The sequence below is a fragment of the Aptenodytes forsteri genome, unplaced genomic scaffold (genome assembly GCF_000699145.1).
Source record: "Aptenodytes forsteri isolate BGI_AS27 unplaced genomic scaffold, ASM69914v1 Scaffold1, whole genome shotgun sequence".
NCBI lineage: Eukaryota > Metazoa > Chordata > Aves > Sphenisciformes > Spheniscidae > Aptenodytes > Aptenodytes forsteri.
In genome coordinates this window covers 3,831,138-3,858,452 of record NW_008795035.1, presented here as the reverse complement: position 1 = coordinate 3,858,452, position 27,315 = coordinate 3,831,138, and the positions used below count along the sequence as shown (strand labels likewise).

Here is a 27,315-nt window from a genome sequence, read left to right as displayed (position 1 = left end):
TTAAACTTTTTTTTTTTTTTTAAGATTATTTAATCAATCATTAACAACTTTGGTTAAAATTCATGAGATTTTAAACATTCATCAATTCTCTTTGTCTTCTGATTTACGAGTCCGCAGCCCGGCTGGCAGCGCCACTGCTCCCTGCCTCCCCGGGCAAACTGGCAGTCTCACCTAACAACCAGCTTACAGGGGCTCAAACGACGCGGGATGTGCTGTGGGAATTTCAGGTTAGCTGTGCTGTTGTTTTAAGCATAAAACTCGATAAGTCTCTGATAAACTGAAAAGGAAAGAAACCCTGGAAAACAAAGTCATTCCTCTGTCAGTAAAGTGCTTTCTTGAATGTCAAAAGTTGCAAGTGAGTAACGTAGAATAATCCTTCTCAATTTGGAGCTCTGTAAGGCCGTGGTAAGTGTTTTAAAAGTGTCTAATTCAGCGTTTCATTTGAAAATTGAGTGCAACAATTTTATAGTTGCCTGCGTGTGCTCCACTGGTCAAAGGAGTTTGGAATGCAACGAAGGAGGATATTTCCCCCCCCCATGTTAAAAGCTGCACCGCTGGAGTTTGTCAACGCTGTTGGCTTTGCCAACCCGCCGTGGTGTGACATGGTGGCGCCGGCTCCCAGTGCCGGTGGTGCCGGCTCATGGGCCCGGCTGATGGGTTTGGGCTCCTTGGGGTAACAGCCGAGCGCAGACCTGCAGGTGGTTTCGGCAGCAGGGAGTGCGGCAGCAGGGCAGGCACGGCCGCGGAAATGCATCTTCTTTTCTTAATTATTACGAGCCAACACTGGGAAATCCTTCCAGGAGGTTGTGTCCTGGGAGCGCTTCGTCTGCTCCGGGGGGTCAAAAATCAGTCCTGGGGCTTTGCTGCCTTGCAGAGCCACCTGTGGCAGAAAGGTCAAAGGCATATGTGGAGAGCAACCACCTGGCCCTTCCAAATTTGAGTCTCAACGGAAGGGCAACAGCTCACTTATCCTGAATGACTTAAGTTTACACATCACATTTCCTTTTTTTTTTTTAAATAATTTATCAACTAGCACCCTATCACTGTGAGCGATAGGGCTGCTGTTTGAACCCAGGAAGACAAAATGCTTTTTTTTTTTTTTTGGTTTAATAATCATAAGGATTAGAAACATAGTCAGGTTTTGCCTTTACTTTTTAATAAAAGCCCCACATGGACGGCTAGATGGCTATCTCAAGCTCTGAGCTTCATTACCCGTTAATTTATCCACTTGGATGCATGTATACAGCTCCTGTTGACAACAGTAGCTGCTACAAGACTCCTGAAAAAATGGAGATAGATAGTGTTTCCCTTCATTCTACTTTTATTATCTCCAGATTTACTTTATATGCTTACTGCTCCTGCTGCAGAGAGGCCAGGCGTAGTTTTAACAGTGTTTTCTGGTATTGTTAAGATGAGTTAACAGAGTTAAAGTTGTTTGTGAAATAGGTTTGCGTGGAGGAAAATTCTGAAAGTTTAGACTGCCATATATAGGTCATATTGCCATTAGCAAAAACAATTATTAGTAGAATCCACTAAAAATATAGAGCTAAGTAAAAGGTGAAATAAATTCAAAATTATTCTTCACACAGGGAAAGTACGTATTTTTAGAGTAAAAGGGTAAGCAGCTTGGGGGAAACTTCCCTTCCCTGCATTCCTTATTGCAAACAAACTCCACGACCTTCGTGGGTGTTACACTGCTAATCCTGTGTAATGGATGATGGAAATATTTTAAAAATGTTGCAGAGACCTGCCCCTTCTTTCCTCCCAGCTGAGGACAGCACCGATTTTAGCGTGTGAAATGAGAGTCAGGTTCAGTGAGTTACTGATAAGGAAGGGCTGAAGCAAATGCTACTCTTTCACAGCTGTAACACAACAGTCCCATTGTAATTTCAATTTATTTCATGCAAGTATTTTACAGGGTTCAGCACAGCTGTCCATCCAGAAACCTGCATGGCAGCCCCTGGAAAAATGTAAAACTTTGCATATGCCTTGCAAGGAGAAAACCATCGTTTCATTTTCTCCCTCCTGAGGCCTTGCTGGGCTTTGCAAGCTCACTCCATCTTTCCTGAGCTAATTCTACGCTTAAATCACTTTGTCTGCTTGATATTCGTAAATTTACTCCCCTCGATTTTAATTTAACTGCAATGGTCAAGATTATGTGTGATGTTTGATACAGTTCCTACATACAGTACCTGAAGTTGTTCTGTTCTAAAAATACAAGGCGCTGAAGATTATAGAAATCGTAATGAAAACATAGTTCCAAAACTATGGGGCCGAGAATAATAGAAGAGAATTATTTATATGATTAGGAAAGAATAGCATATGAGAGCGAGGGATCTCTCTGGCCTTTCACCTACCTCTTTTCATTTGCTTTGTGCAAAATTCAGCCTGGCAGCTTTTTCGGTTTCCATGTGGTAAACATTTTTGGGCGGTAATTCTATTGTAGTACGATTGTTTTTGAATCCTGTCATAATTCTGTCAAGTGTAACTATTCATGAGATAATATTTTGCATGTGATAAGAATATATTGAGCGGAACACAATATAGACTGTTATATACTGTAGCTTTTAAGAACTAGAAGCATAAAAATGTATATAAAAGCACAGTAGAGCTTGATTTGCAGTTCGCTTCTACTCTAAACTTGGATTTAAGGTATACATGGAAGTGAATTTAGTTTTATGGCCTTTAAGTAAGTCTTAATGCTGATCTGCAACCTAGATGACTTTGTGTGTATCACATTTTGTTCTTTTGGTCCTGCATCTTCTCTGCTTTTACATGTGATTTGCATTGTCACGTGCTGAAGGTGAAACAAAACCCCTCCACTGCGTGCATAATTTTCTTGACGAGAAAAAGCATCCGAGGAGGGCTGGTGTTCAGGATCGGGGTGTCAGGGGCAGTACGTCATCCACTGAGAGCTGAGCTGGAAGGCAATATATATCAACACAGGGTTTTGGTTGCGTTTCTTTTCCCCCTCGCTCCCCAGGATGATTGACTGTTTTTGCATCTGATTAAATTTTCATGCGCATCCACAGAACAGTGGGATTCTAAGGATAGAGATTAATATTTCAGTAATTATACCGTGCCTGTAGGTCCCTGGAGTCCTTGGTGCATCCAGAGAGGAACCCTGGCTGTAGGTAGCGGTTCACAGGAATGCGCGGCAGGAGGAAATCCAGCCACGGGGGGCTCGTTGTTGCTTTTGGCAAAATATGTGGATGGGGAAAGAAAGTATGCATGTGAGCGTCCTTTCCTGGAAATAAATGTTTTGAGGAAAAGGTGGGTACCGAGTTAGTATAACATGGGGAGAAAAAAGCCGATTGCTTCCTGGGCTACGGCAGTAACTTTAGGGCGCTGAATGTCACTTAGCGATGCCAAGCAGAGGTACCCGAGGCTGGATCGTGGCTCGGCAGCGTCACTGCTCTGCCTTTTCACTTGGGGGTTTGCCAGGCGCTCTCTGTCTTGTGCTTTCAACACGCCTGGTCAAGGCTGGGCTTCTGGGACATTTCATCTTCCGCAGACTCATGCATCCATTTCTCCTGTCCCTCCCTATTCCAGAGAACAGCCCATCTTCACCACCAGAGCCCATGTCTTCCAAATTGACCCCAGCACGAAGAAGAACTGGGTTCCCGCAAGCAAGCAGGCTGTAACTGTTTCCTACTTCTATGACAGCACGAGAAACAGCTATCGGATTATCAGTGTGGATGGAGCCAAGGTAGGAGGCTGATGGTATCCCGGCGTGTTTACTGTGCTGAGAGGATCGTGACTGTCAGCCCTGGCTGGAGATAGACATAGATGGGATACGTTAAGCACTTAAGTTCATAAATACTTTTTTCATATAATCCATTATGGACACTTGTAGTGATAATTGGAAAAACACAGGGCACCTTAAAAGTGATGTTGCCAAACTTCATTGATTTTATCTCTGACTAGTTTGACTTCACGATCTGAATGAGCCAAGAGCTTTAAGTGTCCAAATTGAGTCTGTAGCACAGTATCTAAAACCACCGCCCGTGTTAGGTAGATAAGGCTGAGGCCTTTTTGGTGAAAATATGTTCTTTTTAAAGGGAATGAGGAGACGCATATGTGCAGACTAGAGCTTTTAATGTAAATGCCAACTGCGTATTCACTTTTGCCTGGTTGAACTGTTCACAGGTTAGCACTTAATTTCCTTCAGCTTTCGCACTGGAGTTCATCAGCCTTAGGTGGCAGGTTAGGCACGAAGACTTTCCCCCCCTCGCTCTTTTTTTCTTATTTTGTTTTGCGTTACCAGATCGTGTGCTGAAGTATTTCCTGTAAGAATCCCAATCAGTCGGATTGAATGGGTTGCTCAGACAACTGTTTTTATTACATACTAGATTTATCCCTCTGATTAGTCCCTCCAAAGTAACCTGTAAGGTGACTGCTTTCCCCTAGCAGACCCCCGTCAGAGGTATAAGTTAAAACATTTCACTCCTGTACAAAAATCATCGGTCGTTTCTGCCAACCACAGGGTAACGAGACAAGTTTACAGCCTGTTTATCTGTGTTCCTGTTTGGATGAGGATGTTAAAATATCGCTGTCCTAGGAGAGAGATATCGCAGAAATCATCCCTTGATAAAGCTTTTCTATTTGTCATGCCTATTTCACACACTTGTTTTTCCAACCATCTCCTGTGCTGTTTTGGGTTATATATTGGCTTATAAATCAGCCATACTGCCTGCTTAAATTGATGGTAATGTTTCATTGACATCGGTACAGCATTACTATATCACCATCATTACGCTGTTTGTGCCGGTGTGTTCATTTCCAGAAACGCCAGCTAACCGCCCCGGCTGCCTCGGTTTGCGATCGGCGCACACAACCCCTGCAACTTGCTGGGGAAAGCTGAGCCCCCCCAAAATTTGCTTACACCCCATGGATACTCCTGCTCCTGCTGGGGCAAAGCTGGTGCTGGTGGTAGTGGGCTTTACAAACCCAGGCGAGCAAGACTTCCAAGGCAAAACTGCTGTACTCGCAGCAGTGGGTCGCTTGATTTGTGGATGTGCATGCATGCATGCATTAAGACCAATTAATGAAAAGAAAGTAATTACTGTGTGTGGCAGGGGGAAGCTGCAGGGGCAGCGTATGCCCACAGCCAGAGGTCCTGCCCAGAACTGCAAAGTGTGTGCTGAGAACAAGATGGGCATCCAAGCTTTGCTTCGTAATCTGCCCAAAAGGCAGTCAGAAGGAACCACCCCCCCATTTTAGCATGTCCCAGAAGAAGGTGAGCTTTCCACGATTAAAATTCTCCCCCGGGGCTTCCCGAGCAAGAATCAATTGCTGGCCACATCAATTATTCCTCTTGTATTGAACCTTTGCTGATCAAGGAACAGGTCGAGAAGAAACGCTGCCTTCACGCTCGCCTCTGGAGAGTCCCCAGTTACCCTGCCTGTCCGTTTTAAGAGTGCTGATTTGGAAAAAGAAGGGTGTTTATACCCAAATAAGTTAAAAGTTGCTTTTCTCCCTCAAACAACTATTGTTTAGTGTTTTGACCTACTTTTCTAGCCAAAAATGAAACCGGGTAGGACTGTGAGGAAGAATATAGACAGCATCGGTTGGTGGCGTCCTGCTTTCTGTACATCTCACTTATTAGAATAAAGTCTTCCGTGTGTTGGCAAATACCAGATGGATTAGCATCACGGCATCACTGCGGGCAGAAGTTATCTCTGTTTTAAAGACAAAAAAGCTGAAGCTCAAGTAAATTAAGACACTTGGCCCTAGAAGGAAGGCGGTGACGAAAGACGTCTTACAACTCTTCACCCTTGTCTCAATTGCAAAGGGGCTGTTCTAACAGTTTATTTTAGACAAACATGTACGATGCACATTGGCTTGCGGGGACAGCTCGCTTAAATCCAACTTGTATGCAGCTGTTGGATTAATTTTGGGGTTTTTTTGCCTTATGTTGACATTACATAGTAACAATAAAAATATTTTAAAGTGATCAAGAATACAGGGCACTTCACTTAAACATTGTTCGGTACCCATTTGCATAAGCTTTATTTTACTTTTGGCATTCAACGTATCGCTCTGGGCAGCGTGTTGAATTGCAAGTATGCGGAGTAGCATAGGGCTGCTGAAACCCGTTAGCGCTGCTGTCGTGCAGAACGTGGGGCAGGCTGCGTAATGTCAACCTGGTGGGTATTCAGTTTCCTCCTGATGCACCGCCAACCCGATGGGCTCTGATTCTCACAGGAGTAGCTTCCTCAGGCTGCTGCTGCTGTCCCTGAAGGTCCGGACCTTCTGCAGTCCCCTGTCCTTCAGCCCCATCCTCTCTTCTCCCAACAAGTGTAGCCTGTCCCCTTCTCTTTCCTGGCAAGTCCCTGTCCCTCGTCCCCAAACCCTTGGGGTGCAGGAGCGTGAGGAGGGGTGCCGCAGGGCAGAGGGGAGTGGGAGGATTTAGGAGTGGGCTGAAGGGGGGGATTAAGGGAACCGCTGAGCCTGTGTGTTTAAAGGCGTAAATATTGGGAACTCGTTTTGTGAGCACGGCTGGCGGAGGGGCGGGGGAGTTGCTCGGCTCTGCTGCCTGGCACAGTAGGACGCTGCCTTCGGGTCCTTACCCATTTGCCAAGTGGTGGGGAAGGACAGAGGGCCTGGCTGGTACATGCAGAGGTGGTGAAGACGGACATTGCAGCAAAGGGGAAAATGGGACAGAAAGGGAGTAGGGTAAAGGTAGGGAGCAGAGCGAAGTCAAGGGAGCTTAACCCTTCCCTTGCAGAGGGATATGCAAGAGGCTCGTGCTGAAAACCAGGAGGCCGGTATGATGGAGGGAAGCCAGGTGAGAGCGTACGCTTTCTAGGTGCCAGGTTTCTTCCAAATCCTCCCAGCCTGACAAAAAACCCCATTGAAATGCCTGGGGAGTCAAGCACTGAAAAGTGGAGACCCTAGATTCAAAACAGCTTGTACCACTTTAATTCCTTGTGTTTGCAAAGCTAGAAGAGAATAGGTATTATAATTCCTGAGTCTTTCACAGAAAAACAGGTGCTGTGGACAGTAGCTTACAATTTATAGCAAAAGATTTCACAAATACCGTACGAATATGCACTGGATGATCTTAACCAAGATACCATTACCAAACAAGGGAATAGATTAGTGTATCTTTTAATTACATTATAATTGACTTGTATGTTGTCGAGAAAGTAATTTCATCATGACATTTTAAGAAGTTTCTAGCCAGAGGCTGTTTAAATTGCAGCATAATGAATGCTGGAGGAAATGATACAGTAAAATGCAAGGGTGCACACCGATTCAGAGTTAATGAGGCAGCCAAGAGACTTCACCATATGAAAGTGCCCAGCGTTGTGGGCAAAAGTCAACCCTGTTGAAAAATGACAAAATACGGTGTTGATGCAGGGAGAACATGAACTCATAAGTGCCCGGTTGCTGTGTAGTGTGTGGGGAAAGCCGCACACAGGGCTCCTCGTTAAAAGTGAGCTACATTATTCCGCCTTTTAGAGGCGAAAAGAAAGTTTGAAAGCATGAAAATTACTCAGACCGATATCCTCCGTCATCCTCTGGAATAATGCATGGTGGTGCCCTGGTTGGTGGGTTTGCTTATTTTTTTAAAAATCGGAAATATGTGTTATCCAAACAATGTAGACAAGGGTGAAAGGATGAGAAACTTGTTTCTGTATAGAATTTGAGTAGGAAATATAATCCCTCAGAAACAATCTTCTGTCCCCATTTTCAGATGTTATATTTCTACAGAACCTGTGATTGCAACAGCATCATTTTCATCTTTTGAGAACGAAGTTGTTAATAAGGAACATAAAGCTATCTTAAAAATTAATAGCCAGCAATAAAGCGTACAATGAGACATTCTGAGACAGCAGCAGCAAAGAGAAGTGGCACAGCAAGAGTCACCTCAGATGCCAGTCCTAAGTTGTCTCTGTGAGATGCTTAAACAGATGACTAGAAAAAGTTAAAATCAGGGTGAAAAAGATTAATAGATTGCAAGAGTAATTTTGGTAAATACATGATACAGAAACAAAGACTTTGTGTTTCAGAGAAAAAAAAACATTGTCGGCTGACATTCATTCCCAGTTGCCAGATCATTTAAAAGAGTTCATTACCTAACAATTACCTTGAATATTGAAGATCAGCAGCCAAGTCGGGCATAAGCGTGTGGAAGTTTTGAAGAGAGAACCAGAAAAATTGCTGTGCTGGGAAAGCAGAATCAGTGGGTCTACTTCTGAAGTAAATTGCAATTAGTAAGAGTAAGAATATGGGCCAAATTTTGCCGATCAGTATTCACATAGCGTTCCCCAAAGTGCATACAGTACATTATATAGTATGATGAAGCTGTTTGATTAAGTGGCATGTATGTGCACATAGATGTGTCACAGCAAGAACGGACAGTATGATTCCCAGAGCAGAATGAAGCTGGCAGGGACAGAGCCCCAGCAGCATGTGGTAGCAGATATTTAGGGAGGTAAGAAGGGGTGATATGTAAATCTGCTAATATTTGATGTATTTCTGGCTTCCTCAGTTCCTGTACCAGTCCTAATTGCTACCTAATTTAATAGCTGCCCACCTCTTTATGACTACCCTTTTTTGTTCTCACGACTGGAGGCAGGTGTCCTCGGCACACGGAGAGGAAATTCGGAGTTCTTCCAGTGCTGCGTTCAGAGTCTCAAAACAAATCATTTTCTTTGCCCGTGGAAATGGAATTATTTTAAGACATAGTTGTTAAAAATATTCTAGAGTATTTTGCCAAAAGGTGACTCTTAGATTTAAGAAGCTTTCCTTTCACAGGAAAAAAATTGCAGGGCATGGTGGCACAGATGAAATTCCTTCATCTGGCTAGTTCTTTATGTTCTTTTTTTTTCTTTCATTGACGTAAATTCAGCCATTAAACCAATAGCAACTCTTTCTCAGGAAAAACCTACCAAGTAATTTAGATATTACAAAATTTTTGGCACTGAATTAGAAAAGGCTTCTGGCGATGCGTACCTCGCCAGGGGTCTGCGTTGGTGTGGCAGCATTTAATTGTGCCTCTAAGACCTCATGGATCTGATTTGTGATAACGTGTAGCAGAAACGATCATGATGTCGCCTTCCCTCTTGGCATTCAGGGTATCAGTGTGTGTTTGCCTGACCCCGTGCTCAATGAATTAGGTGGAGTGATGTACCGTGGTTTATATTTTTTAAATACCTAATTTTTTTAAAAATACATAAGTTTTTTAACTACTTAAATTTCAAGGTTTAATAATTAATTAATGATCAGGGGATGTTTTACAGCCTTGGGTAGCCAAAGATAAAGGGATGTAAAAGTGCATGAAAAGTGACCTTACAAAGTGGTGTGTTGCCTTTTCTTTTAGTGTGTATAAAGAAATCCTGAATTAGATGCTATGATTTTGAAAGGTGTGGGTGAGCATATATGTGTGTTTTGTCAAAGGGACGGAGATCCTTTTATTTCCAGTTTTGCCTGCCCTAGTTTTATTTATGGCCATCGCTTGTCAGGAGTGCTGCGTGCATGCCGGAGGAGCGCGGTGCTGCTGGGGTCCGAGCTGGCTGCCCTGCGCCTGCTGAAATGCCGAGAGGCCCCGCTGTGCTCGCCCCGAAGATTATTTTGCTGACTGCAGCACTGGCAGGACTATGATTTCCAGAGAGCCCCTGCTGGTAAAATCTGATTAAATTAGCGGAAAATATTTTTTATTCCAGCTTCTCAAAGCTTTTTTCGCCGCTGGGTAACTGAGATGGATATTTCTTTTTTCTCAAAACTTTTGCTGCCGTGCTCTTTTTTGCCCTTCGTGCTGTTTCTTCCAGGCTGGGTGGGAAATCTCTTCTGGTCATCCCATAAAACGGCAGGGGAGCATGAGCTCAATATTACTTATACTTCTGACACTGAGAACCAACACGAAAAGGACCTTTCATCAAAAAGGCAGTGTGTGACACTTGTTACTGTTTGAAGAGCCCAAAAGACATATCCCAGCTTAAGGGTGACGCTGCATTAGGGTAAGCCGGTGGAAAGGTGACCGGGTTTTGACCTCTGGAGGTCTGAGTTGACTGATCCAGTATTCCTGCCTTCTTGTCTATACCCGTCCACAAAAGAAACCTTCATATGCCATAAGAAAAGATTTCCAGTACTGGTCTGGCTGATTACTGTAATGCAGAAATTTGAGCATATTTGATGGCCTTCATCTTCTCTTTATCATAGTATCTTAAGTATTTCATGAACTATTGGAGCTAATTTCAACGTGACTGTTAGCACTGGAGATGATCCTGGAGCCATAAAAGAGTAATTCCAACAAATGGAACTAATTAACCTCCCATGTAAAAGGAAGAACATCTTTTGAAATACAAAAACATGGTATAAAATATAATTTTAATGCATAATCCTGTCTTCCAGTTTGCATAGTTTCTGTGTATGTTATAATAAACATCTCATTGCTTTTATGCTAGTGAGATGACTATTAAGTGAAAACATTAGTCGTGGTTTTATGATCTTTATATATACATCATATAATAGATAAGCACTTTGCTCTTGAGACAGAGCAACTACAATAATATCAGCCTGTATATACTGTGAGTCCATACTAGAGCCTTTAATAATTTGATGCCATTTAATCACTCTCATCAGATGAGTTTGCTTTGTAAGGTGGCTGCGGTGTGGACTTTTCCCGGTTCAGATTTCCCAGCCCGTGCTGGAGAACGATGCTCGTCTGCCGGAGACGTGTTCTAGTACCAATTGTGCTAAACAAAGTACTTTGTAAAAGATGCCTGAAGAGTCTCTAGCTGCTTTTTGCAGTCCCTTTTGGGCTTGTTGTTGCTGTAAAAAATGAAGCTGGATCGGGCTGCTCTCTGAGAGGCAGCTCCTCCTTTCGTAGAGTTGTTCTCCTTCATTTTTGTATTATGAGCAGTTTAAGAGCAGGAGAACATCTGTCCTGCCCTGAGTCATAGCGCACCAGCCTAACCTAAGCTGGAACCTGTCTCTCACTCAGACAGTGAAACAACTTGCAGTAAATAATTAATATTTTTAATAGCTATTTCCTGATTTCATTTAAAGACGTTAGAGTTGTGGTGATGCAACTTCCAGATTTTTTAGCATCACTTTGAATGCTTCAGGGGGAACTCGCAATTTAAGGAAAACTTGCCATCAGTGGGTGATGCTGGTGCTTCCTAGGCAGAGGTTGCTGCTCCGGTGAAGGCTGGGGTGCGGGCACTGGGTCAGCAGCAGCCCTGCAGCCGGGGTGCGGGTGTAGCGGCAGGAGGGTGTCTGCATGGGGTGGCGGGTCGGGCACCTCGAAGGTGCGGGGTGTGCCCAAAGCGTTACGCTCCAAAGGGGTCCTGCGGAGACATACATCATTCAGCCTGTGGAGTATCAAAGAGACATGTGAAAGTTGGGGTTAATGGAAGCTGAAGCAGGACGGATGCAAATAGAAAATGAAATGCATGTTTTAAACGAGGATCAGTATCTATGCGGGGTGAGCACACTGAGGTCTGCACTGGGTCCTTCCGCTACATAGACCAGGGCTTCACATTCTTCTCAAAGACATCTTTGAAATAAGAGTGAATGAAATTAAGGAAAATAACAGTCCCCGATGATCTTAAAATATTTGTGTTTTCTATGTTTGTGGTGTACTCGGCTTGACTAAAGTTACTTGAGTTTTTGCTTCTCTCCAGACGTTAAAATAACTTGAGAACATTTTCTTTGGAATTTGGTGATGAAGAAATAAAGCATAAAGAACGAGCAGAGCTGTCAGCCAAGGATGAGACTCCCCACTTGCATCATCCTTTATTTGCTTAAGGTGATATCAACTATTCAGAAATTCAGGCTGAGGGGAGGTGCCGGATTTAATAATTGGGAGGATAGTACATTGCCTGGAGTTGTGTCTGCAGGAGAATTTTCAACAGTTGCCAAGACTGGTTTAGATAGGTAGAGCTAGTAACTTTGGGTGCGCTTGTGTGGACAGGTCCTTGAGTGTTCAGAGGATTAAAAAAAAATACTGTTAGGGCTTAACTGCAATGGTAATTTCGGAATTGCTAATACTGGTGGAGATGAGCTGGGAATGGAAGGAAAAATTAAAAAGGTTTGCACAAACAAGACCTGGGGCTTCAGGTGAAAGAGAGCTCGTCAAAAGCTGAGAAATGGAGCAAAGTAAATGCCAGGAAATTTGGTGGGTCCCTTGGGACTGCATCAACCAGAAATCACGATCGTCTGCTGAGGATGTGTTTTGGATTGAAAAAAAAAAGTCCAGAGCTGTAGAACTCATACCACTTAAATGTTGCTATATTAATGTCTTTCCAAGTTAACTTTGAAATGCGAAAAATCCTCTGTTCATTGTCTGAATTATTTCTGGAAGTAAATCCTTCAGAAGCCGGTTAGTAAGCTTAGGAGCAAAGATAACAAAGTGCTGGCCACAGCTGTATCCTTGACAGAAGAACAGAAGCACATCTGCCACCGTTTGATCCGATCTGGCTCACTTTGCTGCTTGTATGTACAGTGTGTGCGTGTGTCCCTGGCTCTGGAAAGACCACACACAACGGAATCCAGGAGACTGCAGAAACCTTTTCAGAAACGCGATTTGTCACTCTTTAAAAAGAAAAAGGAAAAAAAAAAAAGAGAAGATAAAAATCCATGCTAGAGGATTTCTTGCTGCACCGCTCACCAGCAAGTAGGGAAACTTTGGTCTGGGTGGATTTTTCCTTTTCAAAACCTCTCCATAAAATTTCTCGGAAAAGATCTGTAAAAGAAAGTATTTCAGCACGTAACTGCCTCACACAGAGTTGTTTCTGATCACCAGACTCGAGTGTGAATGTGGCATCTGAACGTTCCAGAGAGGTTAATTAAACCGTGTGATGTTATTGTAAAGAGACCTGGAATCAAGCAAAGGATGCCTGGTTTAGGTCATGGTCCTTGAACTTAGCAAAGCTTTTGAAGAATCTTGAACAAATTTTTGGTGAAAAGAATCCATGCCCGTAGTTAGGTGAAAATTGAGAAAAAACCCAAAGTTTTTAGTAACATCGTCAACACAGGCACAACGTGGTAGAATTTACAGATGTTTTCCCTATTCTTTTTTGTTTCATCAGCTGATCAAAGCAAAACCTGTGGGATGAGACTGAAATAGGCAAATTCATAGATGGTAAAAACTTCCATACCTGCTCACCGGATTCCAGGGAGCGCAGTGGTGCTCGGCTTGCTTGCGGGCTTTGCATTGTGCTGCCTTTTTCTTCCAGAAGAAATTACAGGGGGGCTGAGGAACCTTGTGCTCGAAGGTGAACTGAGCACATGCTCCATCCCCTCGAGCTTTCCACAGCCTCCTCCCAGGGTATTAGGGACTTGCGTCAAGAATTGCAATAAATGCAGCACTGGTTAGCTGTTGGTTTCCTAACCTGGGAATTTTACTCCCTCTTTTTTTAAGTTCAGCTACTGAAAGTAATAAAGAATAATTCCTATAAGCTGTGCTTTATGAAACTCTAAGGATTGATTGTCCACTGAAACAGCTATATAAATTATTTGTTCCCTTCTCCCCCCCGCTGTAGTGCCAGAGGTATCTAATACTTGGAAATCCCTATTCGGAGAGCTAATGTATCAGACATGCTAATCAAGTCATGCCAGATGGAGTTTATAAATAAACTACACTGCATTGTGTATTCTTAAAATTTGAGCATCAAACATAATTCAAGGCAATATTTTCCTAGTTTTACAAAAAAAAAAAACCCCAAACATCGCTTCTTTCTTGATTCTGGATTGTGAAGTCACATCCAATGGCACAGTGGTTGTTAGATGGAAAGCGAGGAATAGTTTAAATGACTGTCAGCCGTTAAATACTAGCTGAAGTCCAAAGCTGATTCTCCTTGAGGAGCGAACAAGATGATCGCATGAGCCCCGGCTAACCTCCACCGAGCTTTATTTTCTAACAGCAAAATAAGGGATGAGGCATTTCTGAGGACGCGGAAAGATTGGTATTTTACGTTATCTTACAGATACCTTGTATCTTCAGTTATGTTAGTGTATTGCTCCGAAGTGTTGCTAGACCTGGTTGCCCTTGACTGTCATCTAACAGTGACCACTTTGAGGTGCTTTAGAAGATGCCGAGTAGATCCTGTCATCTCCTAAACATAATGTACCTGCCCTTCCTGGCCATTCCTCATGCCAAGGGACAGTTTTTCCAGATTTTAGAGAGGAAGGGCTAAGCTATCCCGTTGCTGACCGCTCCCTGGGGGGCATAGGTTGTTAAAGAGTAGAGGGGCCTTTAACGATGCCACGTGGCCGCGCCATTTCTGACCTCTGCAAAGGGACCTTCAGGCTTAAGTGAAGCTGTTGGCGTACAGCTTGAGGGATGCAGAAAATGACCGGTGCTTAAATGATTCATACTCAAAGACTATATGCTTTTATTAAATCCTCCAAAGCGTGAATGTGATATAACGATGGGAGGTTTTTTTAATTGTATCTAATTGTGGGTAACGCAACCTTCTCCCTCACTCCAATTTTGGTCACTAGGAAAAAATAAAGCGTCTCCGCTGTATTCTTCTCTCTGTCTCTGATAAGTTAGAAATCTTATTTCTCATGTGAAAATAACACACAAGCATCTTGGTTTATGTATTTTGTAAAATGTTGCATGAAATTCCTGGGTAACAATTTGTTCCAGCGTAGAGGGTTTGAAAATCCTTGCTGTAGATTTTCTTCATGAAACAGCTGCTGGTGCTCTGAATCGTGTGGGTGGGTGGATGTGTGTGCTGTGCCTAAAAGGAGAAAAAATTCTAGTCAGATGTCAAAGCAAAAATAGGAGATTTTAGAGGTTTAGACTGGGTGGAGGAGGTGGGAAGCCAACTCTACAGAGATGTTAATTACCTTGGGAAGAAAAAGAGCACAGTGGAGTAGGTGTAGCAGGAGATTCACTTAATAGAATTCACATAATCATGAACCTGCTTTTGTTGCATTTAGACAGGTTCTCAGTGAGGGCTTTACAACAGAAATATTTTACCAGAGGAAAAACAGTTATTAGTCTTTTTAGGGGGGGGCTATTTTTACATCTCTTTTCACGCAGGAGGACAAGACCTGTATGGGTTTTGTTTGATTTGTTGGCTTTTGGGGTTAAAAATGAACCTTATCATGCACTGAATTATCCTGGGGAATGCAAGGTGACGCAAGGAAAAAAAAGCCATGTGCAACTGTGGAAATGGCCCTTTTCCCCAGGAAGCAAGCTGCAGCAGCAGGTGAGATACTTCACCCATAAAAGGCGAATCTCCTCTCTGCAGAGGGAGCTCAGGTTGGGAAGTAAACGCTTCGGACTGCAGCAAGTCCTCTGCAGCTTGCAAGGTGTCCTGGCATCTTCCTCTTTGCAGAGTGCGGATGAATCACTGCGGTCCCCCTTCCTCTCCTGCCTTCCGCAGAAATACATGATGTAGTTATGGAAGCTTTTGGAGTCCATCGATGGGTGAAATAACTGCTGTCCTGCTTAACTGTGTAGAACAGTAGTTCTTGAAGAGCAGTGGCTGGCCTGGCTTACTGGCACTGCAGGGATAAAATGATGGGTACCCGGAGCAAGAATCTGGTAGTAGATGTCCTGCCAACTGTTGCCTACCCTGTGCTCTGGGCCCCCCCCCCCGGCCATGCACAAACGATGGAGCGGAGCAGGAGGAACAGCAAAATGGAGACACTCAATGCTCTTCTTAACATATGTTTACAGTGCTTCCAGCCTAATTAATCCATACTCTCGGCCTGTCCCAGGTAAAGCGCCGCGTACGTGTCAGGTGCAGCAGATAAAGCAAAGCTGAAACAAGTGCCGTTGCTGCTTTCAGTTTTCCCAGGCTTTTTTTTTTTTTTAAGGACCTTCTACAAAGACTTAGCAGGAAGGGTGCGGAGAAAGATTTGATCACGTCTGCTGGCCCTGATTTGTAAAACAACTATAATTAATCCTCCTGCATTACAGGTTCACTGTTTTGGCCAAAGGCCGTTCTTTTATCCCTGAGTTCTTGCGCTGCTGTGAGCGTGTCTTTGTGCTGCTCCTGCTCTATTCTGGTAGGTGGCCTCAGCAAGGGACTCTCTTTTTTCCCTTTAATAGCGCTGTCTTGATTAACAATATGTGTGTGTGTGCTGGCTTTGTAGGACTAGAAATGAGATGACCAGTTTATCACCAGTGACATATCGGTGAAAAGACGTTACATGTAAGCCTAGAAGCTGTCGGCAGAGATAGGGAGGACGGTAGGTCACGAAGGATAGTGCAGATCACGGAAAAGTAGGTGGGCTAATTCCACGAGGGAGTTGCTGAACATTTGGGATAGAGGGAGAATTTCTCTGCAAAGCCATCCCTGTCTCCTCATCTCCACATCCAGTGTCACAAGCCCTTCTGATTCACGTCGACTTGATGAGCTGGAAGAACCTGCTGAGCCTGTGATAGCTGTGGCCAGAGGATTAGCAGCTTCTTTTCCCTTTCAATTCTGTTTTTAGACTGGGATACATCTTTACTGCAGATTAGCAGCCTGGTGGGTTGGGGAAATTAAATTTCACAAGGTCTGCAAACTGGAAAGCACACATTCAGAAGTGTGAAAATGAAACGGGGAGGTTTTAATGTAGTGACTTCTTAATGAGTAGATCCTATGGCCTTGAGCCTTGGGGCTTTTCTGGAGGTGAGGTTACTTCAGAGTAACAGGTGATGTGAATTTAAAGGGAGAATTCCAGAATAAGTCCTAATCTGACACTCTTGTCCAAGAATAAGGGGCCCTTTTCTGATTTAATTTAACGCCGTTCCAAAATACATTGGCTAATATAGTAATTAGCTATTTCATAGCTGTTATTTCAGTCTTTTCCCAGGTAGAGAAGCTTTTGACGGGGCTGGCTGCATTGACTCATCATCCCCTTTGGTGGGTGTCTCATCAGAGGAAGCGTCCTGGCCGATTCCTGCTGGCACGTTGGCCCTCCTCCTCGGGGCTGTGCCGGTGGCTCTGCCAAATGCCCACCGCGATCGCTGCTCTCCTCCCCTTGGAGCTGAGCTCACTCTCCTCTCTGCTTTTCCTTCCCTCTTGCAAATCTGGCAAGCCGGGGCCGATGCAACCAGAGCGTACGCTGTGAGCCAAGCCGGCAAACCCCCGTGTGCTGCTCCGGCTCCCCTCCCTCTCTACTCCAGCCAGCCGGCACGCACGTTCACCGTACGTTAATGAAACGGTGACTTGGGAGAATGTATTTTCAGGAGCCACATCGGCTTTGCCTCTTTGCTGCGGTGTTGTGATACGGGGAGTGTGGGAGGGGAACCCTTTAAATACTCCAAGCATCCCCTAAAAGAAATGGCAGCTGTAGATATGGGCACAGCTCATATATTACAAGCGGCATGAGCTGCCAATACATTTTTTTCCTTCTACGCACTCAGGTCGTCTTGTGACCTCTCCCTGCTTGATTTATTTGGCAGTTTCTCTCCGTGGGAAGGCAGTGGGATGGGTGTGTTACAGCCTATGAATGTTCTGCTCTATGCCAGCTTATTTGCATTCACTTTTATCTGATTAATATACCCGGTGTGTCTCTAAATGTCTGGAGTCATTTCTGGTTGATGTAGTGCTACCTTGCACGGTGAAAATTCTTCTGTGTCATCTTTAAATAAAAATTTAGATCTGTCAGGATTGTTTTTCTCCCAGAGGAAGTGAAATTAGTATGAGATTTTGTTTGGCTTATGCAGATGTATCAGGAATGTTTGCCATCTGATACTCTTGCATGTAGATGAGAGCAAAGGCAGATTTTCTTTTTTTAACCACATGTAGACAACTCAGTCAGGGTGATGAATGACTTTATTATTCTGTAAGGTGCTTATTATATTATGCTCCTCTTTGCCTTTGTCTTTAGGGAGAACTCTTTAACCACTTCAGGGATTGATTGCATTTGATTAGAGAGTAGTTTGTCTTTTGGATCCATTATCCTCGATGGAAGTCCGCAAGTTTATTCCATTTTCTGATGCAGCTGGAATTGCACTGTGTGTATATTATACGAACGAGGACCAAATGCAAAGTTATTTCATAAGAGCCCATTTGAATTGCTGAGTTGCCTTTTCTTATAGAATGATAATACTGGATTGCAGTTAGGGGTGGAAAAGAGCCTGCGGGCTCATCCTGCCTGCAGCAGCTTTCAAATATGTCCTTTCCCTTCTGCGCCTTTCCTCTCAGCTCCTTCTTCCTTTGAAACTTGAAAATTCTGGCTCATCCTTTCATGAAAAAAGAAAATTTTCACAGTTTGGTTGAACGTTCCTGTTGCGGTGGCCACAAAGGCTTCCCCTGCCTTCTGCCCCGGCTGGAGACCTTCTGCCCGGGAGATGGAGGAGTGGTGGGGAGGACTTTCCTTCTGGTCTCACGTAGCTGAGGGTGAGCCAGCTTTGGGAGGGGGGATAGGCTGGGTTACCTGGCAGGAGCGCTTGCAAGCCTCGCTTTTCATTGTTCTTTGAAATCATAACACCCTTTCTTTCTCCTAAACACAACCAACATGATTGTTCCCTGGCCAATGTAGTATCTCCGCTCTGAAACGATGACCAGATTTCCATGGGAAGTGAATGTACAGGCTGATGCTCCCAAAGGTTAATGTTACAGCATCCTCCTGCGAGTGTGGCAGGGCGATGGGGTGAGGATGGGGAGGAAGACCAGGTGGATAAGTGCACCCAGCTCCTCTGAACGGTTTCCATGAGCTCTCATGATTTAATCTCCTAAGCTTTTACTTAGGTTTTCACTTCTCCGTAGGAATGCAGCGTTTCTGAAGTGCCTGACTGACAGAGGAGGATTTAAGGAAAAAAAAGGTAGAGCCGGCTTCCAGGCAGTTTCACTAATTGCAGCTTATTATAAATGTAACAGATGAACTGTCCGTTTCTTGAAGGGGTGTGATGACCACAACCTTTTCTTGGATTCTGCACTGGCTATAGAAGAAGTTAACCTCTGAGGTGCTAAGCTAACGTAGTTCATTTCATTGCTCAATAAGATGTTTCTTGGTTTACAATTTGCAGGCTTCATTATTCCTTTTATCACTTCTTTGATAATATTGGACTGCGGTCTGAAAAATATCTTTGGTGTGGTTTTTATATATTTGTATTTACTCAATGGTTATTGTAGGGGGTATGGAAGAATTTTATTCTTCTCGGAGTCTGCTTCCAGTGAGTGAGGCTTTTGCCTTTCAATAAAATGGGTCATTTTATTAGTTTTTCCCCACAGATGTCTAATTTGATCGGCACAGTAGGACGGAAGTAATACTTTTCATCACTTGAAATTTCTGGGTATTTCAGAGCTTCTAAAATAAATTCTGTGACTTGAGAAGCTACACATTTGTAAGTAGTTCATCTGTCTGATGTAAGATTTTTAAAGAAGAAATAGGCATATAGCGCTTTCCGTAAAGTTTTTGGAAAGCATCCAGGTTTTTCTGGGTTGGTGGTAGCTTTTCCTCCGGTTCTTGTGACTGTGTCATGCAATCCTCGTATCGTCATACTCCCTTTGCATTGTCAAAACCCTACATAAAATCTTTGATTTTCTTTTAATTTAAATCTCTGAAATCGCACTTAGATTTTATATTGGCTGCGTTTCGGGCTTAGCCGGAGGAGAGTGCGTCTGGGCAGCTTTGCTTATACCTCTGCCTGTCAACTGGCCATCCAAAAAGATGTTTCGACCCTTTCAGCTGATGTCTGTGCGGTGTGTGTTGGCCAGCGCTGGTTGCAGTCACCTCTCCCCCTTTCTTCCCTGATTCTTCCCACGCAAAAAACCAATTTCAGGAGCATCAGCCACCTGGCCCTCGTCTGGTTTGGTCCTTTGGTGAAACTTTCAGTAGTAGGAAATGGCAGAAAATCGTATGTTTATTTGAAAGCGATGGTGCAAAAAGAGGGAACCACTGAAGTTGAGCAATTTCTAAGAAAGCAAATAAAAGCATCAGCACAGAGGTCAGAAGTTAGGGAGGGGACAGAGGCAAGTAACGATCTTTCTCTGGTAAATTTAATTCACGCTTTTTTGCTAAATGTAAATGATAGCTTAGGAAAAAAACTGCTTGGAATACATGGTAAATGGTGTTGCCAGGATACTTCCTGATCATGTTAATTAAACTGTCCCACAGATTTGGCTTAATTACTGCATAATTTGCATATTGGAAATGATGGTATGCATTACTAAAGAAAGCTCCTATTGTCTTAGCAGAAAGAACATTGTACATGAATTGATTTCCAGGGAAGGAGTCTCTAGACTCATATAATGATGTATCTTGAAAATAAAATTAAGATTTTTGATAATGAACTGACAAATATCTCATTCCTTTTTGCAAGATTACATTTTATGCTTGTTCCACTAAGTTCCTTAGAGACTTCATCCCAACAGCCTTCCTCATGTTGGCTGTTTCTTTAATTACAAGAACTACTGTTGCTTTTGAGGTTGCTGGTGGTGAAGCAGGTCTTAGTTAACTCGTGTAAAGTGGCCCACATTTGATACTGCATGTGCGTTGTTGGTGATGTACTTCGCCACCCTCTCAAGTTAAACTCATTAAGCTACCAGTTTCTCCTCGTCTTGTTTTTTGTTGGGTTTTTTTGAGATTTCTGACATGTCTCAGGCATCCTACTTGTGGAGGCCCGAGGCCAAATGGAGGAATGCAGAAATATCTCTCTGCTCTTCCAGTCTGAGGGCAGGTGTTGCTGGTGGACACCCTGCTTGGAGGCCTCAGGCCACCCCGGGTGCCTGGCGGGGCGGTGGGAGTAGCCGTGTGCCTTTGTAACACCGCAAAAAGAGGATTTTGCATCGGCATTTCTGCCAGGGTAATTTTATAGCTCCTGTCCCTGCTGCTGGTGTTTAACTGCAGGATCGTGACAGCGCTTTGGAAAAAGAAGACAAAACTTCAAAATTCCTGCATGAAGTAAGACAAGACAGAAACTGTTTTGTTTTGGGAAAAAATCTTCTGAATACAGCAATTTCCCAATTTAGACTGCTAATTGCTTTGGATGATATCGTTGCTAGGATATGCATTTCCGATGTGGCTGCTCCTTTTTAATTCTTTTTTGGTCTGTTTTTAAACAGGTGATCATAAACAGCACAATCACACCTAACATGACCTTCACTAAAACATCGCAGAAGTTCGGCCAGTGGGCGGACAGCAGAGCAAATACCGTGTTTGGTTTGGGCTTTCCCTCCGAGCAGCAGCTGACGAAGGTACCGGGGCTCACTGAATTTCCTCAAAGGCTGTCTTGTTTCTTATTAATGAAGAATTAATTAATTGGCCCAGACCAATTGTATGAGGTTCAACAAGGCCAAGTGCCGGGTCCTGCACTTCGGCCACAACAACCCCATGCAGCGCTACAGGCTTGGGGAAGAGTGGCTGGAAAGCTGCCTGTCGGAAAAGGACCTGGGGGTGCTGGTTGACAGCCGACTGAACATGAGCCGGCAGTGTGCCCAGGCGGCCAAGAAGGCCAATGGCATCCTGGCCTGTATCAGAAATAGTGTGGCCAGCAGGAGCAGGGAAGTGATCGTGCCCCTGTACTCGGCCCTGGTGAGGCCGCACCTCGAACACTGTGTTCAGTTTTGGGCCCCTCACTACAAGAAGGACGTCGAGGTGCTGGAGCGTGTCCAGAGAAGGGCAACGAGGCTGGTGAGGGGTCTGGAGAACAAGTCTGATGAGGAGCGGCTGAGGGAACTGGGGCTGTTCAGCCTGGAGAAAAGGAGGCTGAGGGGAGACCTCATCGCTCTCTACAACTACCTGAAAGGAGGTTGTAGCGAGGTGGGGGTCGGTCTCCTCTCCCAAGTAACAAGCGATAGGACGAGAGGAAACGGCCTCAAGTTGTGCCAGGGGAGGTTTAGATTGGACGTGAGGAAAAATTTCTTTACTGAAAGAGTGGTGAAACATTGGAAGAGGCTGCCCAGGGAAGTGGTGGAGTCCCCATCCCCGGAGGTATTTAAAAGACGTGTAGATGAGGCACTTAGGGACATGGTTTAGTGGACATGGTGGTGTTGGGTCGACGGTTGGACTCGATGATCTTAGAGGTCTTTTCCAACCTCAATGATTCTATAAGAATTGCATATACCCATCTGACCTCTTCTGAGCTGCATGCTTCTGCAAGTCCTCTTCATCCGTGCAAGTTGCCCATCTCCTATAATTACCCAGTGTCTGTATATACAGAAGCAGGCAGTATTGCAAACTTTATGGTCAAAACTATAAATTAAATCTGACCACTGACGATGGTACTAGCGAGGTGATCTTGACGGTATCTTGCCCAGCGTGGCTGAAAGCATTTGTGTTTTCAGATGTTTACAGAAACAACCTGAACTCTGAAGTGTTTTTTGGCATCGCCTTGCCCTGTGTGCTCATTTCAGCTGAAAGTGGCACCGAAAGCAAAGGGAGCCACTGATATGCCAGGACTGTTCTCATTAGGGCTGCCTGATGTCTCTGAAGGAAGCGGGTTGCTATCCCAGCCTCAGAAATGTGCGTTTTGATGACTTGCTGCCGTTGGTAGCTAACCAAGGTAGAGTTGCCAGCCCCTGGGGCTTGCTGGTGCCCTGGTTTTGCAGATAACACTGCTGGTGGGGCGGTGCTCTCAGGAGGCTTGGTAAACTGATCTGGGTTAAAATAATACTGCATTTTTGCATTTAAAAGACATGTAGATGAGGCGCTTAGGGACATGGTTTAGTGGGCATGGTGGTGTTGGGTTGACGGTTGGACTCGATGATCTTAGAGGTCTTTTCCAACCTTAATGATTCTATGATTCTATTTCAGCTCAGTGGTGTGATTTGCAGCCCTGACCCAAAGCAGTTTTATCACAGACCTTGGGGGGTGACAGTGAGTTGTGGCAGAGACGGGGGATGAGTAGCCGGGGAGGTCTGATGCCAGGTTTGCTGCAGAGCTGTGTCTCGGAGCTGCACCCCAAACGTGGGGTTGGTACTAATGCAACACTCGCCTGGACCAGAGGCTGGCTACAACAGCAGGCTTGTCAAGTCTGGAGCTGCCTCTTGTAATGAATAACCAGCGGTTTGAAATACATCCTCTGTCATTAGATTAGTGGTCTCGCCAAGTGCTCATCAAGCAGCTGAGATGTTTGTTTGTTCATGCAGTAGAAAACCCCCTACTTATCTAACGCATAGTTGACACCTGAAGCATGGCTACTTGGCGCTGGGTTTTGTCAGTTAACTCAGCGTTGTGTCCTTGGGCATGGCACACAGCCTCTCGTGTTGCTGTCCCTTTGCGTGCTTGGATATGAAAAGAATCAGGAGAACAAGATGTTTCTTGTAGTGTCTAAAATAGCAAAGGCAGACCATTGCAATAGAAGGAGGACCTTCAGTCAACTGAATTGTTATAGGAATTTATTTTACTAAGTCTGTCTTACTAAGTTATTGCAATTTCCAGAGAATTGCATTTTTTGCAAATATTTCTTAAAGGTAAAGCATATTTTACTTTTCACATTAAATTATTTTTGGATTTGGGATGTCCATAAAGGTGCCATGGCCATAATCTGCTCTTCTGGGATGCTAAGGCCACCCAACCAATCCCATGCAAAACTGTTTTTTAAGAATGAGGTGCTGGTGCTGGTTATGTTTTATGATGCTTAATCAAGTGTGGAGGCCTGCTCATTTCACCTGTGCGTATCCTCCACTCCTGTGGCAGAGAGGTGTTCACAATAGCTAAACAAGTACTATGGGAATATGGGAGGATTGAAGTGGACCTAGGGGAATGGTTTGTTTTGAGTAACAGATAAGCGTGATACAGTGCAACCTTTGGACACCAAATGAAAGAATTAGCACCACTGGATAGTAATTTTTAATCCCGGATTACTGAAGTCACACCTCTGCAACGTGACAGGTGACCACATGGTACCTTGGTGCTGGCTGGGGTTAAACATGCACCACGCACCGCGTGGAGCAGGTGGTGCGGAGGCTGGCTCAGGAGACGAGAGGTATAACAAGGCACGAGGTACATTTGGAGGTCCTTGCACCCTAATCAGAGCGATTTTACCATATTCTCCAAAACTGTCCGAACACGTCCTTAGAATAAATTTAATGCTGCTCTCAGAAAGCAGCTCTTTAATGTTCATGTGGCCGGACTAGAGCCAACGTGAAAAACATGTCGTGTGGGCACAGGGGCCCCAGCACCAGCTGTGTTTCTCTCCAGATCGGTTTGCACGTCTGTTTGCACTGCAGGATCTGCTCCAGAGCCCACTGCCAATAATACAGCCTTCTACTTGCAGGAAAAGCTTTCCAAATCAGCAGAAAGGCTTTTTCTGGTCAGAATATCGAAGGGGAGCTTAAGGGGAGCACTTCTGAAAACGGCTCGAGATGATCTATTGAAAAAAAAAAAAAATCTGACAGTTACCTACCTGGAAAATGTTAGAAAACCTGGTTTATTACCACCATGCAAAGCAATGGGACAAAGGTATCCCTTATCATCCATGCTCCGCAGTTTAATTATTGAACCGTTAGTACAAAAGATCAGAGATGGTGGAGAGATTACAGATGTATAAGTGTGTTGGGAATAGTAAAATCAAGTTTCATTTTATGTTGATATCATTATACTCTTATAAAAGATAAAAACGAAAGCTTGCCAGTTTTACTGGAAATAATTGAAGCTTTTAGTCAGGAATTGGAAGGACACACTAAAACTCCAGTAAACCAGAGATCAATAGCCCTGGCTTAAAATAAATAAATAAATAAATAAATAAAGCTGAAAAATGTCTGCTGAAAACAATGAATAATAATGAGACATGAGAAGAGGTTAGCACGCCTAAAAAGTCTGCATTTTTAAGTATATTGGTTGGCCTAATAAAAGATATTGCCTCTTTCTAATGCCTTGCTTCTCTTGAGATACTTAAGCATTAATCCATACCTATAGGGAAAAGCAGTTCAAATTAAACATGAGCCATTAATGAAAACTGCATTCAGTGACCCAGTAACCTAATTACCGTTCACATTGATTGGGAGAATCCCAGGGCTTCAAGTTGATGTCCCACTCGGGGTCCTTTTCCCCTCTTGCAGGACTCGCTGACCCTCCTTCCCCCCCTTCCCACCCTGTGCCTCAAAAAGGTCTCAAGACATTATTCGTACATCACTACAGCCAAATCGAAATAGGTGAGAATTAATGGTGTGCCGGTGTGCCTGGGTGTGATGAAGAGGCAGGGCTGGTGCTGTAAAGGCAGTGATGTGTTTTGCACGTGAAGCGGTTAAGTAAAATTTCTGCTGTCATTCAGGATGCTTCAGCGCAGACACGCTATCTGAGGAGCTGTAGGTAGTCAAGGGCATAGGGACAAAGATTTATACAGGTGAGAAACCCAGTAAACCCAGACTTTGCACATCATAAAGCAACTGCACCCAGCATCTGGGAATCACTGGACTTTATTTCTATGCATAAGTGCACGTTGCATGTGCGGTATTTGCCAGGAGCTGTGTTTTAGGGGAGAGAAAGCTCGGAGCAGAGCCTGCCCCTGCTCCCAGCACGCAGCGCAGCTGCCCCGGTCCAACCGGCTTCAAGGAGCTGTGTTTTAGGGGAGAGAAAGCTCCCAGCACGCAGCGCAGCCGCCCCGGCCCAACCGGCTTCGGTGCTGGTAGCGCACTGGCTGTGCTAGAGCAAATTACCGGCCACTTTCTAGAGTAAATAGTCTTGTTTGCTGCCGATCTGCCCGGTACCGAGGGCTCATCCAGAGAAAACGACGGGCAAAGCGACGCGTGCCTTGTGGGTCATGGCACGGCGGTGCTCCCCAACGGGAACGTCACATCACCCAGCCTTCTGCAAACCGAGAGGGCGATGAAATATTTATGAGACTGCTTTGGGTGAGAGCAGCTGTTTCATCTGTCTGATACTGGCAGTACAGTTTGTCAGTAGGAAACGTAAAATATTATGCCAGATCAGGAGCTTAAAATTTACACATGCAAAATAATGCTTTTTAATGTGTAAAATGCTAAGAAGGTCTGTTTAAATATATATATATTTCTCCAGGTGACAAGCTGGCTGCAGATTTGAACAGCCTTTAAATAATTTGTGCAATGCACAGTAGCATCCTTGAGCCCCCATTACATTTCACTGGCCAAGACCCATAATCAAACAGCGCCCGTGGGCTGCAGCAGCCTTAGGCTTCACAAGCGTTGGTAGCAGCAAATCTTCTCCATATTGCAGCTTAGTCTCACAGCTTCCTGGGGCATGGGAAGACACATCATATAATCCGTGATGGACTGTTGGAGTGGTGTTTAGCTGGCGTTTCTCCTACGCCAGGCTTTTTTTTTGCTAATTTTGGGGAACCTTGCCTGAGGACAAGGGTGGAGGAAAGGGAAGGTGAAGGGAGTAAAGATGGAAGGAGAAGGAGCACGATGACTTTTTTAGCTGGTTCTGGGTATTTATCCATGCCTTGCCCCTCAAGACCACATTTACCAAGTTTTCATTTACTAATCAGAAGATTATTTCACTTTTTAACTAGGAATTTCACATTTTAAGAGCACTCCCTATTGTTGCAGTGGTTTGATAGCTCGAAGTCAACTTAGATCTTGGAGCTGGCACATGATTTTGTAGTATCAATTATTTGTTGCTTATTTCCGTTTGGGGCAGAAGAAAGCAGTTACTGGAGAGAAAGCACCTCTCTAATTTCTGCCAGTGATTAGACACTGTGGCCGTGCCGTCACTCTCAGAGACGGCCTCGGGATCTGGGTAGCTTCAGAAATGCCTGGTCTGCCGCTGTAGCAATTAGCGTTAGTAATGCTACACAAGTTTGGGCTGTCACCACCGTGTCGCTGCACTCAGAAGAGTAATCAAGTGAAAGGCTTTAATTTCATAACAAGCCAAGTGATCCTCTGTAGCTTTCAAAAATAGACTGTTAGTAAAATCTAGCAGGTATTAATTAGCTAAGAATGAAAAAGAAGCGGCAGCAGAACTCTTTATGGATGACTGTTTCCAAGTGCGTGGGGTAAACAAAAACCAGAGACAGTCTTTCACCATCATTTCCATTACAGCCGTCTTTACGTTTGTAACGACAATAAAAATGAAGGGTAATATTTTGACTCTTAAAGCTGAAGATCTGTCACTAAGATGGTGAAAAATTCAGTTATTTGTACTTGTTTCTAAAAGCGAATGTGTTAAATACGTGTGTTGGTAAACTAGAGACGTGACTGAAATCTATTGTGTGATGAGATCATTATCAGTTTTATATTGAAGATTAGCTTTGCTCAGTCATATACAATTTTTTATTATGGAAATGTGGAAAAATGTCATTTTCTTCTCACATAATTTTTCACAGCGGTCTCCTGTGTGCTTTATGAAGATAGTCGCAAAAATAAAATTTGATAGATCGCTTCCAATTCTTTTTGTCTTTTCATATTTCATATAGTCCATGAAGAACCCTCATAAATTTTTCATGCTTGCCCGTAAAGATTTATTGTAAAAGAGAGACTCAAAACA

The 27,315-nt window shown here is 44.1% G+C and overlaps 1 protein-coding gene across 1 annotated transcript in view; it reads left to right on the top strand.

The window, feature by feature from the left end:
* The first annotated feature begins 536 nt into the window (after positions 1-536).
* The window catches only part of HOMER2 (homer scaffolding protein 2), a 38,513-nt gene continuing 11,734 nt past the window's right edge, over positions 537-27,315 (top strand). Inside the window, exons 1-3 of the mRNA XM_009276615.1 lie at positions 537-673; positions 3,553-3,709; positions 20,970-21,101. Of these exons, the coding sequence (XP_009274890.1) occupies positions 537-673; positions 3,553-3,709; positions 20,970-21,101 (426 nt within the window). The remainder of the gene's footprint in view (positions 674-3,552; positions 3,710-20,969; positions 21,102-27,315) is intronic.